Source organism: Panthera pardus, unplaced genomic scaffold (assembly GCF_024362965.1).
Source record: "Panthera pardus isolate Hobbes unplaced genomic scaffold, ASM2436296v1 HiC_scaffold_13, whole genome shotgun sequence".
In the NCBI taxonomy this organism is placed as follows: Eukaryota; Metazoa; Chordata; class Mammalia; order Carnivora; family Felidae; genus Panthera; species Panthera pardus.
In genome coordinates, this window is record NW_026526688.1 from 135,554,609 (window position 1) to 135,568,628 (window position 14,020).

General features: G+C 39.9%; 1 protein-coding gene across 13 annotated transcripts in view; it reads left to right on the forward strand.

The window, feature by feature from the left end:
- Positions 1–14,020, forward strand: part of WDFY3 (WD repeat and FYVE domain containing 3) — a 243,955-nt gene that overhangs the window by 213,187 nt on the left and 16,748 nt on the right. For all 13 annotated transcript variants that reach the window (XM_019465333.2, XM_019465400.2, XM_019465375.2 and 10 more), the window contains 7 exons: positions 230–336; positions 1,890–2,043; positions 6,862–6,953; positions 7,179–7,391; positions 9,768–9,915; positions 11,157–11,311; positions 12,199–12,357. In XM_019465333.2, the coding sequence (XP_019320878.1) occupies positions 230–336; positions 1,890–2,043; positions 6,862–6,953; positions 7,179–7,391; positions 9,768–9,915; positions 11,157–11,311; positions 12,199–12,357 (1,028 nt within the window). The remainder of the gene's footprint in view (positions 1–229; positions 337–1,889; positions 2,044–6,861; positions 6,954–7,178; positions 7,392–9,767; positions 9,916–11,156; positions 11,312–12,198; positions 12,358–14,020) is intronic.

Sequence of the window (14,020 nt, forward strand, 5' to 3'; positions counted from 1 at the left end):
TTTGTGGGGAAAGGCATTGAATTCTACTTAATTTGGATGGATTACCGCCAGGTATGTAAGTGAGGAGTAGCGGTGCCATAAAGTTCCCACACTACAAATGCCGATACCAATTGTGTGTAGTGTCATAGCTCTCACGTGTGTGTTACGTTTTCAAGCCTATTAATACCAATTTTACTTTCCATATTTACTCTTCTTTTATTTTCAATCATGCTTTAATTTTTTTGAACAGGAGAAACTCCAGCTTACCACTATGGAACCCACTATTCATCTGCAATGATTGTGGCTTCATACCTAGTAAGAATGGAGCCTTTCACTCAGATATTCTTAAGGCTGCAGGTAAAACTCTAAATGTAGTATTTTTCTATTTCATTCAAGCCTTCTTTCTATTTAAAATTGTGGCACTTTTTTTTTTATGTCATTGTCTTGTCTTACAAGAAGCCCTATGACGTTTTAGTCACTGAAAATAGTCAAACATAATTCAAGTGGAATGTCGTTGTATCAAAATTGATACGTTAACTAGAATTTGTTTACAGTAAACAAGTGCCAGGGTCCTTTAGTCAAAGAAGCAAGTACCTACCATGTGCTTTCCAGCCAGGTATATGGAATTCAGCCTTGACTGGTTGAATTCAACAAAAATTTAAAAAAGAGTAGTACAGTCTAGCTCATTTGCTGTCTTCTTCATTATAATTGCTTTTCTCCACATTCTCTTTCCTTTATTCAGCAAATATTTATTGAATACCTACTGTGTACCAGGCACTGTTTTAAGTACATGGAAGATATCAGTGGGTAAAGACCAAAGCCCTACTTTGTAGAGCTTACATATTTTAGTTGAGGGAAACAGATAAGGATAATGAATAAATACATTGTAAAGTGTTTTAAAATATGATAAATGCTATCAGAAAAATACAGATCAGAGAAAGGGGGATGGAAAGCACAGGAGTAGGAGGTAGGGGTAGGCACAGTGCAGTTTTAAATAGACTGGGCAGGGTAGGTCCCCTTTGAAAGGCGGCATGTGAACAAAAACTTGAAGGCCGTGAGGCAGTTACTCATGCAGACATCTGGAGAAAGTGTGTTCTAGGCAGAAGGAATATCCCATGCGAGGGCCCACGTCAGTCATGTGCCTGAGATGTTTTAGGAGCAGCAAGGAAGCCAGCGTCTGAAGCAGAGTAAGTGGGGGGAGAAAGTCCTAGAGGATGACATCAGAGAGGTGGCAGGCCTTGGTGGAATCGTATGGACTTTGGCAATTTCCTGCAATGAGCTTCATCAGAAAGACAGATACACGGTGTTCACTTAAAACTCAGCAATAAGGAGTTTGAGGGAAAGGATGGTGTATCTATGAGGCTGTGTTAGCGAAAGAAACCCTTTTCTATTTGAATTTGTTGTATCTATAACTTCTTTTGATCACCTTCTTAGTTTTTCACCTAATTCTTGGCAGTGTGAGAACTTGAATGTCATGTTAACTTATAAAATTAGTCACACATATATAGATGGCTATACATGGCTACATTAGAATCTTTTCTTTTTTAGGAGAGCATCATCAAACCATGGAAGAATTCATATTTCCTTACACTCTTGCCCTCTCACCAAAAGCTAATTTCTTAATGATTTTTAAAGTCTTATTTGGATTTCACTTTGATTACAAAATATATACTTACTTTAAGCACTCTTCGTAAAGAATATCCCCAAAAGGATTGGATTAATTTTCTTTTCATGATGATTTAAAATTTTATATTTTTGATGCAGGATGATGGAGACGATGGGATGATGATGGGAAAATGAATTTGTCACCAAATGTATTTATGTGGGTTTTTCAAGCGCCTGAGCTTCACAGAAGCTGTAAGGTGGGGATGGTTCTCTAACAGAGAGGTGTCTTCTCATTCCGCCTGCAGGGAGGCCACTTTGACCTGGCTGACCGAATGTTCCACAGTGTACGTGAGGCCTGGTATTCAGCATCAAAGCACAACATGGCAGATGTGAAAGAACTTATCCCAGAGTTTTTTTACTTACCAGAATTCCTGTTCAATTCCAACAACTTTGATCTAGGTACGTATGGCTGTGGCACCGTCTTAGGAACGTTAACCAATAGAAATGTCACTTTCCTGACTATTATCTGCAGTACACACTGACAAGAAAAGACTTCCTTGTGGTTTTAGCAGCTGTTGTTTACTATAATCGAGTGTGTGGAGTAAATATAAAAAGAAAAATAGAGTTATGTTCAAAATAGCTGTTTCAGATGTAGAGTTTTAGGAAAATTTACAAATTGACCAGATTACATCTAATGGTCAGAATATTGTTATTTCAATAAAAAACAAAGACGAAGTAAAATTTTATTTGAAAATTATTGTGATTGAAGGGCGCCTGCGTGGCTCGGTCGGTGAAGTGTCCAACTCTTCATTTTGGCTCAGGTCATGATCTCGCAGTTTATAGGATCGAGCCCTACGTTGTTGGGCTTGGCACTGGCAGTGCTAAGCCTGCTTAGGATTCTCTCTCCCTCTTTCTCAAAATAAATAAACTTTAGAAAAAAAATTATTATGATTGAAATTATTGCTGAAATGATATACTCAAATTTTCATGTATTATTTTTTCCCCAGTGTATTCTTTTAATCTTCTGTATCGCCTGAGGCATTCTCAGCTTGCATACTAATATGTTTTAAAGTTAGAAATTTAGAATATTTCTCTTCTATATCCTGTTAGGGTAGTATTTTCTAGAAACAGACAAATCAACATTTATAAAAAGGAGAGAGGTTTCATCAGCACTCTCTTCTCTTTATATATATAATCCAGCAATTTCAGGAAGTAGATTTGATTTTGGCTATAGTTTCTTGGAACACAGTTTGCTGATCTAGGTTTCTGAGTATTTCTTTTAAAACATATTCCATTGTTTCCACTTTAGAATAATCCTGCCAGATACTGTTCTGTTTTGATATATTTTTCATACCTCATATCCTATCGAATTTAAGAGTTCAACGTGTAAACCATTATTACCTCAAAAAGTTTCATTAACAGAAGATTCAGAGCAATGTGCATATCTGATAACACCTGAGTAATTTTTCTTTTTAAAAATTGTTTTAAATAATTTGTATTTATTTGTCGATTGGCAGTTCTAACCTTGTGAAATTAGAGCCTCAGGTCTAATGGGAAAGATCATGAAACTCTCTCAATAGCCCCAGCATAAAACCTAAAAGTGGTTCTCATTATCTCTGATTGGGACTGGAGCTCAACTTTGAGCAGCTAAAGACACCAAGTTCTGGACCTTAGAGTTGGAGTGAGTGATGGCTCCTTAAAGGAATAGAACAGATGGTGAACAGGGAAAAACAACAAATGCATACACAGCATTTGGATACAGATGTATATTAGTGTTTTGCTGTGTTCACTTATAATTCACCTTTGAAGAATGCTACTCTCTCCTCCCTGGGGACACCACTTTCCAAGAAAAAAATATGGAGAGGTATACAAAGAAAGAGATAGCCCCAATCTTCCAGAAACAATGGATCAGTTTTATGTTGCAAAAATGTTTTAGCCCCGCCCACTTACAAATCCAACTTAAATGATCCACTTTTAAATAAGTAAATTAAAAAAGAGTCACTTTTCTTTGTCATGCTCACCTTCATAATAAATCATCTTTCCTCCATGAAATCACACACTTTAAAAAACACTATTTGCATATAAGAGCTAAAGCCGTACAACTCTTAGAAGAAAACACAGAACAAAGTCTTCATCATCTTGTATTTGCCGATGGATTCTTAGATAGGATATCAAAAGCACAAGCATCAGGGCACCTGGGTGGCTCAGTCAGTTAAGCGTCCGACTCTTGATTTTGGCTCAGGTCTTGACCTTACAGTCCGTGGGATCAAGCCCCATGTCAGGCTGTGCACTGGCAGCCTGCTTGGAACTCTCTCTCTCTCTCCCTTTCTCCGTGCCCCTCCCCTGCTCGCACGTGTGTGTGTGTACACATGCACATGCACTCTCTCTCTCTGTCAAAATAAATAAATAAACTTTAAAAAAGAAACAGCACAAACAACAACAAAAAAGATGACTTGGACTTAATCAAAATGTAGAACTTCTGTATCCAAGGACATTATGGAGAAGGTGACAAGAAAACCTACAGAATGGGAGAAAATATTTGCAAATGATATATCTCATAATGGTCTAGTATCCAAAATATAAAGAACTCTTACAACTCAACAGCAAGAAGATAACCCACTTAAAAAAAAAAATGGGCATAGGACCTGAGACATTTCTCCAAAAGAGGTCAATGGCCAATAAGCACATGAAAAGATGCCCACCATTATTAGTCATTAGGGAAATGCAAATCAAAATCACAGTGAGGTACCACTTCACATGTACTAGAATGGCTGTGATGAAAAAAACCAACACAAGGAAGAATAGCAAGATCCAGCAAGGGTGTGGAGAAAGTAGAACCTTCATATATTGCTGGTGGGAATGTAAAATGGTTGAGCTGCTGTGGAAAACAGTATGGTGGTTTCTCAAAAGTTAAAAACAGGATCACATATGACCCAGAAATTTCACTCTGAGATATATGTCCAAAAGGACTGAAACAAGTACATATACACACCTATTCGTAGCAGCATTACACACAGTAGCCAAATAGTAGAAACAGGCCACATGCCTATCAATGAATGAGCAAATTGTGGAATCTACATACACTGGAATGTTATTCAGCCATGAAAAAGTATGGATTACTGAGACACGCTATAACATGGGTGAACCTCAAAAACATTATTCTAAGTGGAAGAAGCCAGACAAAAAAGATCACATAATGTCTGTTTCCATTTATATGGAATATCCAGAACAGGTAAATCTATAATAGAACACAGATTGGTGGTCACCCAGAGACAGGAGGGCAGGAGGAATGGGGGGCAACTGCTTAATGGGTGCCAGGTTTCCCTGTGGGGTGATGAAAATGTTTTAGGGCTCGATAGGGTTGGTGGCTGCACCACATTCTGAATGTACTAAATTCCTCTGAATTGTTCAATTGAAAATGGCTAAGTTTATATTAAGTAAATTTCACTTAAATTAAAAACACAAAACAAAACACTGTTTGGCCTCTACCCAAAAAAGAAAGTAAATGATGTAAAAAAAAAAAAAAAAAGAGCGGTTGGGTTTTTGCCCTGGTTCTGAGATGTGTAGCGATTCCCCCCATCCTCCCCCCATGTCTTCTTTTTGTACCCTCGATATAGATGTACCTGGAGGAGAGCTACAGAGTACCAGAATCAGACCAAGAGTATACTAAAGAGTGTTCTCTTTAAATGTTAAAATTACAGATATTTCTGGTGAAATAAAATTGTATCACATTAAATATTAGGGATTATAAGCATATTTTTTTGAAGAGTACATTATATGTCAAGTCTGGGAATTATTGCTTCTTATCAAAAAATTGGGTCTGGTATTTCAAGAGGAGTGGACTGGAGGTGTGAATGAGGGGGAGAGATGGTAATAACTTGATTGTTTTATTTTTTTTTCTTAAGTCATCTGGCAATTTTTCCAACCAAGTAAAGACATTCCTTTAAACAGTAAACTGATTTTTGTGGTTCTCACTCCATACCACATTATAAATAAGCCATCAAATAACAGTGACAAAAACAAGATTGTTTTTACGGGAAATATTTTTATTGGCCCTCACTTGGAACTGCCTTTGTGTTCTAGAATTTGAACAATTGTACTTCTGAAAATTTCTCATGTAACTGTTTATTTAACCAACTGCCGTTGAGTCAACATTACTGTTCATTGAGTCATTGATCATCTGATTTGTATCTAAGAAAACTACAAGCTAAAGTTAACCTTTTGTTCTTCCAAAAAATGAAAAGACCTGTTTCCTGAGCTGCCAGTTCCACTTAATATGTTTTGTTGTGGATAGATTTTATAGCAAACAGTTTCTTTAATATTTTTCAGATTGTCTATGATTTAAAGTAACAGTTTCCATGGAATAAATATCACCTGTATGCATTGTCACAACTTTTGTTTCTCCCAGGTTAGCCCTGTAGTTTTTCCAGAAGTTTTTTTTTTTTTTTTTTCTGTTACTGATATACTAACACCAAAGAATTAGATTTCAGATCTTCGTTTTTTAATAAGAATCCTTAGAGCAAAATATGTGTCAGTTCTGCAGAGCTCTCTCAAGAGTTTAAGAATCAGAAATAGGAGAAATGACATGCATTGCAAATATTTCTGGAAGACTGGTATTTTCATTTCCTCCTTAGCAAAGAGAGCCCTCCAACTCCCTAGTGACTGAGAAGTTAGGTATTCCTTCAGCAGCCTCCATATGAGTGGCAAAATTTTGTCAAAACATTAAGACAAGAAACTCAGTACTGGTTAACTGCTGATGACTCACCAGGCTTTAAGCATTCAGGAAAAGCCCAAACAAAAGAAGGTTTGAGAGAAATTGCTAATGATCTTCCAAATGTGCAGTCCTAAGGGGATTGAATTTGAGCAGTTTTTCTAACCTCAAAACAGTAGCCTCACAAAATGTTTCATTAAAAAGGAGTCCTGTGGTCAGTTACGCTTCAGAAATGTTGTGTCTAATATCCCTCCTAGAGAAGGGCTGTGCCTCTGAGGAGTTTTGCAGGAAGAAACATGTTTAACTTTGCATAAGTCAGCATTTTCTGAAGTCATTTGACAGGGCGGGCCCCTCAGTTTTGCTAACACTTCATAATCTCTCTGATGGAATTCTCTAAGGAGCAGACTGAGAGAAATATCAGAGTAGATGATCTCAGAGGGTTCTTTCTGGTGGTAAAATTCCATAGTTCAGGTAATGAATCTAAGCCAGTATTTCTTGGCTACTTTAATGTAAAAGTACGGTTTATCCCATCTTTCATTTTCTTTTTAATTTATCCAATTGCACAGGCTGTAAACAAAATGGCACCAAGCTTGGCGATGTTATCCTTCCACCGTGGGCAAAAGGGGACCCGCGGGAATTCATCAGAGTCCATCGTGAGGTAACGGGAGTACCCTTTGCAGTTGAATTTGGATTTCCCTGGGTCACTGACCACAATACAAAGAGAGGACCTTGAGCAAGACATCACCCATTTGTTCAAATTACAGATATTGTTCTTATAACTTTTTAGTTATTTTAGTTCCTGTTGACCACTGGCCAATTCTTTTGCTTTCTGAACAAGTAATAAAAGTCAGCCTGTGACTGAACCTATGTTTTGAAATTACAGGCTTTGGAATGTGATTACGTGAGTGCCCATCTGCATGAGTGGATTGACTTAATCTTTGGCTATAAACAGCAAGGCCCTGCTGCAGTAGAAGCTGTAAATGTCTTCCACCATCTTTTTTATGAGGGTCAAGTGGATATCTACAACATAAATGATCCACTAAAGGAGACAGCCACCATAGGGTTCATTAATAACTTTGGTCAGATCCCTAAACAGGTATGGATATTTTCATCATTGATGCTCTTAGTTTCATTTTTTAAGCTGTAATATTGCTATAGATGATGAATGACCATATAATAAGTGTAGGCTAAGTGAAGAGCCATGCCACCCAGTAGGTTCAGTAGGTTCCTGGATTATTGCTTCCTCCTCCCTTTTGCAGTCCAGGTGAACAGAAATATTGTTCAAAGAGCATTTCCCCTCACAGACTAGTGTGGGGCAGGTGTTCCTGTGTCTACACAGCATCTGGCAGGAGGATGGGAAGAGCACAGTCAGGGAAGAAGATGGGGTCTTGGGGGCCCAGCATACAGAGGTGGGGTTTCATCCCAATGCCAGTACAAAGCCAGTGCTGACTTTGAGCAGGGAAATGGCATGGCCATATTCATCCTTTAAAGATCATTCTGTCCATGTACATTAATTAACCAGAATTAAAATAGAAACTTAAAGATCATTCTATCTACAGTCTCATACATACACTGTAGGGGAGCCACATTAGGGGCAGAATACCACCTGGGAAGCTCTTAATAGTTGAGGGAACAGATAGTAGTGGTCCGGATTGGATTATTGATACAGGCATGAGCAGTGCTCTGGTATGAGAGTACATGCTGTGGGAGTGCCTGGAACCGGCCCTGCCCTAGCTGCTCTGACCGCTACCTGGAACCTGAACAGAAAGACCAAGCTCTTAGTCACTCGACACCCAAATGCTATATTGTTCCCTCACCCTCATGATGAGGAAACCCCTGTTGAGAGACTTTATACCATTTTTCCTCCCCATCATCCAGAGCACACCAGGAGTAACCAGCACTGGGGGAAAGGCCTGCTCTGCTGAGCCATTCTCACCACTCGCCTTTCCCAAGCGCCCTAGGCTCCGCACTTTAGCGTAGCTAGCCTTCTTGGTTCCTGCCACGGGTGTCTCTGTTGGACTCCCTTCTTGTTTGGGTTTTTTTTTTTAATTTTTTTAATGTTTATTTATTTTTGAGAAAGAGAGTGCAAGAGGGGGAGGGGCAGAGAGAGAAGGAGACACAGAATCCAAAGCAAGCTCCAGTCTCTGAGCTGTCAGCACAGAGCCCGACACGGGGCTCGAACTCATGGACCAGACCGCGAGTTCATGACCTGAGCTGAAGTTGGACACTCAACCAACTGAGCCACCCAGGCTCCCCTGGACTCCCTTCTTGTTAAGCAACCTGGAGGTTTCCAGGCTTGATGGTTGGGAACACTCCAGAACAATGGCAAGTCTTTGTACTTGGCCCAGCCCTGACCGACAGCAGGAGTACAGGAGTGCCCTCAGTGGTACAGAAAGGTGTCTGGCTTATAAAGAATTGGTTACTTTTTAAAATCATTGGAAAGTCATTGTTAACTGTAGATTGATTTACTCCTGAAAAGTTACCAAATCAGAGTGACCTAGAGTATGGTGGTAACCCAAGCTTTTAAAAAGCACATGGTCTCGCCCCTACTTACTAAGATGAAAGATGTGTGGCATCCCTCTGAGCCTCCTTAAAATTCTTTCCTCAAATGTAGAGCGTGATCATAGAGTACCTAGTGTTTGTCATGAAGCCTCACTAAAATGAAAACGTAACACCTGGCATGTAAAAAGGGCTCAATAGCCTAAATAAATGTCCATCGAGTGATGAATGGATAAAGAAATTGTGGTTTATATACACAATGGAGTACTACGTGGCAATGAGAAAGAATGAAATATGGCCCTTTGTAGCAACGTGGATGGAACTGGAGAGTATGATGCTAAGTGAAATAAGCCATACAGAGAAAGACAGATACCATATGTTTTCACTCTTATGTGACTCCTGAGAAACTTAACAGAAACCCATGGGGGAGGAAGGAAAAAAAAAAAGAGGTTAGAGTGGGAGAGAGCCAAAGCACAAGAGACTCTTAAAAACTGAGAACAAACTGAGGGTTGATGGGGGGTAGGAAGGAGGGGAGGGTGGGTGATGGGTATTGAGGAGGGCACCTTTTGGAATGAGCACTGGGTGTTTGTATGGAAACCAATTTGACAATAAATTTCATATATTGAAAAAAAATTAAAAATAAATAAAAGTTGTTACCTCAGGAAAAAAAATAAAATAAAAAATTAAAATAAAAAGGGCTCAATAAATGGGGGTGCCTGGGTGGCTCGGTTGAGCGTCCGACTTCAGCTCAGGTCATGATCTCACAGTCCATGAGTTCGAGCCCCGCATTGGGCTCTGTGCCAACAGCTCAGAGCCTGGAGCCTGCTTCAGATTCCATGTCTCCCTCTCTCTCTGACCCTCCCCCGTTCATGCTCCATCTTGAAAATAAATATTAAAAAAAAAAAAATTTTTTTTAAAGGGCTCAATAAATGTTAGCTTACATTGTAAGATGTGTTCTTTTCTCTCCTACCAGTTATTTAAAAAACCTCATCCACCAAAGCGAGTGAGGAGCCGACTAAATGGAGACAGTACGGGCACCTCTGCCCCACCGGGATCTACAAGTGACAAGATCTTTTTCCATCACCTAGACAACTTGAGGCCTTCTCTAACGCCTGTAAAAGGTGAGGTGACGTGAAGTCAACCTTTGATTCATGATTCCGGAGGAATCCTAGTTTATCAATAACAAATGTGCTTTTCAACGGTAGTGTCATTTGTAATAAGTGCTACATTTCTTGCGATAAATCACCAAATACTTGTTAGATTTTCTCCTTTTCCTTTTGTTTTGCTTTGGGTTTTTTGGCCCATCGGATTTTTCATCAAAAAGAATCAAATAGGCCACCCGGGTGGCTCAGTCGGTTGAGCATCCAACTCTTGTTTCCTGCTTGGGTCATGATCTCATGGTTCGTGAGATCAAACCCTGCTTTGGGCTCTGTGCTGAGCAAGGAGGCTGCTGAAGATACTCTCTTTCCCTCTGTCTCTAAAAATAAAATCAATAAATAAATAAAACTAAAAGTACCAAACAGGTTTCTCCACCCTGCTAAGATAGTGAAAACTCCTAATATACCAAATCTTGTAGCTCAACTTTATTATTATAGGTGTAGAAAAACCTCTGTAATCTTCATTTATACCTGTTCTGCCAGTTTAGAAATAACAGTAAAAAGACTGCATTTTTAATATGCCAACTACAAGTGTCTTTTAGCTAGCTAATGTTGGTAGGAGTTATCTAAAAGTACTTATTCAAGTAGATATTTTCCCCCTTAGAATGAAAAAATGTTTTTGCATCGTAATAGTTGTCACTGTTACACAGATCCAAAAAATGGAGCATCAGATTCTGGTTAGTTGGTTAGGCTACCAGCTCTATGCCATTTTGGCTCACTACCCAGACTGCCCTGTGCCAGCTCCACTCACTGCCAGTGACAGTTCTAGAGCACTGGTGGGCTCAGCAGTGTTCCAGTGAAGAGCAGGGAGTCAGGCCTCTTGGGGGACCAGGAAGTCTAAGGCTGGATATCACCAGTCTAAGGCTGGAGTTGCTGAAGGCCAAGTTTGGTTGAAGGTCTTCGAATGGCATTCTGAAGAGCATCCCAGGTTACTCTGTGCAGAAGACAGGCTGACTGCTAGGAGCCAAACCCAAGAGTGTCAGGAGATAGGAGGGCTGGAAGGAAGCCCTGCAGCACCTGTCCCAGTTGACTGGCCACCCAGCAAAAAGACTCAAAAGCCAAGCTCCTCCTCTAAGGTCATTTTGTCCTCATGTCTGTGTCAGGATGCTTGATTTGTGGTATTTGAGATAACGATCTCCTATATATGGGATTACAAGGTTTATTTTCCTTGTCCCCATTCTAATCTGTTGATTTGTTTTTTATAGAACTTAAAGAACCTGTGGGACAAATAGTGTGTACAGATAAAGGCATTCTTGCAGTAGAACAGAATAAGGTTCTTATCCCACCAACCTGGAACAAAACTTTCGCTTGGGGCTATGCAGACCTCAGCTGCAGGCTGGGAACCTATGAGTCAGACAAGGTTTGCATTGTTTCTTGCTCATTTAATCTTGCTCTTTTGTGGTTTGGATATCCTGCTTGAACTGGGTGGGAAGAGCCCAAGCCCAGGGCTAGTCAGCTGCTCTTCCAGAGCCCAGAGGAAGGGAGAGCTTTGCTGCATCAGATCAGGATAAAGGAGGTAGTGGACAAAGATATGTTTCCTACAGAGCAAACCTCCTTTGAAAAGTTGTGTACCAGGCTCTAGCAGTTTCCCTCCCACTCAAAGAATTCCTCCAGGAGGTCCTAGCCAGCCAGGTATTCAACATTGCTGACAACTAAAAGAGCCTCTTTTTGGTGGGTCATCATCTGGCCCACTTACCACTTCTCTTAAATGACTGATAGGAAACCTGTCCCCCCCCCCCCCCCCATCAGCAGCCACTGTGTCCCGTAGTATCAGTGCCCTGTGCTCACTCTCTGCATTCAGGAGGGATCTAGTTTGCGCAAGTCTGTGTATTGCACTGTGACACGATTCCATTTAGTTAGCATTCTCATTAAACAGCAGCACTCGTGATTTCCACTTACCTCCAACTGGATACAGCAAACACATCTTTCTACCAGGTTGTCCCCTGAATCGCACACAGCATCACATAATCAGAACATCATTTTACCGGACTCGACTAACTGGACACCCACTATAAGCAAAGGCCTTTTATGGTTTCTAACAGCAGCTGCAGTTAGGAGACTATAGGGGCAGTTCAGGGTGGAGCCTCGGTGGAAACGCTGGTAACGTGAATCCAGCCCAGAATGTACACGGGCATTTGCCTTTGAGGTGCCCACGTAGGGGTTCTCCTTCACCCAGTGTTCTCCTTGTGCTTCAGAAGTTTGTGGTTCTTGATGGCATGTGTGTCTCACGTCTGTTTTATTTTACAGGTAGTGACTGTTTACGAGTGTCTGTCTGAGTGGGGCCAGATTCTCTGTGCAATCTGCCCCAACCCCAAGCTGGTCATCACAGGTGGAACGAGCACAGTGGTGTGTGTCTGGGAGATGGGCACCTCGAAAGAAAAGGCTAAGACCCTCACTCTCAAACAGGTAACAAATGGAAGACAGGCATGTTCCATCTCGGCTGCCTGCACCTTAGAGAAACTACCAAGCTTCCTTAATTCCAGGGTGCTTCAGATATAAAGGACAAAACCAAAAAATATATGTTCTTTTGTTAGAAATGGTTTTTGAAAAAAAAAAAGGAAATGAAATCAGAAGATACTGTTTCTAAAAATGATCTAAGCTGGTCCTTTTTTAAAATCTGAAGCAAGACGTCTTTAGGTAATAAATTTTTTAATACATTTAAGTATAATACATTTGAGCCTTGAACAACACAGCTTTGAAGTTCCCTGGCCCACGTATATACAGACTGTTTTCGGTAAACCCAATAGAGTGCTGTAAATGTAATTTCTTTTCCTTATGATTTTCTTTTATTTTTAATGTTTATCTTGAGAAACATTTTTTAATGTTTGTTTATTTTGTGCATGCGCAAGCAGGGGAGGGGCAGAGAGAGAATCCCTAGCAGGCTCCATGCTCAGCATGGGGATCCATCTCACAACCATGAAACCATGACCTGAGCTGAAATCAAGAGTCAGATGCTCAACCAACTGAGCTACCCAGGCACCCCTTCTTATGATTTGCTTAGTATTTTCTTCTCTTGCTTACCTTATTGTAAGAATGAAATACATATAACATACAAAATATCTGTTAATCAAATGTTTATGTTATCAGTGAAGCTTCCAGTCGAGAGTAGGCTGTTAGTAATTAAGTTTTTGGGGAGTCAGAAGGTATACACAGATTTTTGACTGTGTCAGAAGTCAGCACCCCTAATCCCCATGTTGTTCAGAGTCAACGGTATTGTATGTAAATTGGATTTTTCCAAACCAAATTAAATTTGCTATTATTGATTCATATTAATTTTCTTTCTGGGTGATTTCCATTCAGCTGAACTAGTAACTCTTGGATTCTTTTATTTTCCTCTTGCCTCACTTATCATTTGATTACTTGTTATGTACTGGCTCTCATAAAATTTTTCTTAAAGCAAGAAACCTTTTATAATTAAGCCATCATCTTTTAATAATTGTTTTGTTGGTGAGTTTGCCATAAAGCTTTTTTAATGCAGTATACATCTAAGTGTATTTTAGGATACAAATTTGAAAGGCAGTGTAACAGTAATATCTGTCATTTATTGAGCATCTGTTATGTTCAGAGCATTGTACTGGGTGTTTAAAAATGTAAAACTCCAGTCCTCACAATTCTACAAGGTAGTTTATAATCCCTGTTTACGCCTGAAAATACCACTGCTTGATGAGGTTAAGACACAGGCCCAAGTCACATTTAGAGGTAAAGCCAGGATGTGAATTCAGTTTTGTGTGCCTCCAAAGCTGTTTTAAAGCCTGACCTGGACAGTGGTGTCTTAAATATCTGTGGAAAGAGTGGAACCCCTTGTACTGATACCACCAGTCATGTGTATAGGTAGGAAACTTCATTGGTTGCAGAGTCTAAAGGTAGGCCACATAAAAAAAATACATAGTATCAACAAGAGCAAATACAAGGTTGACAATGTAGTCAGCTATCCAAACTCTCTTGCTTACAATATTTTCAGTTTAGAAAATAGGCTCTGAAGCTCATGGACCAGCCAGTAATCCCTCAGTAGAAGATACTTCTTATGTAAAACAGCCTTTTGGGATCTAAGAATTCAGAAAGGATTTAT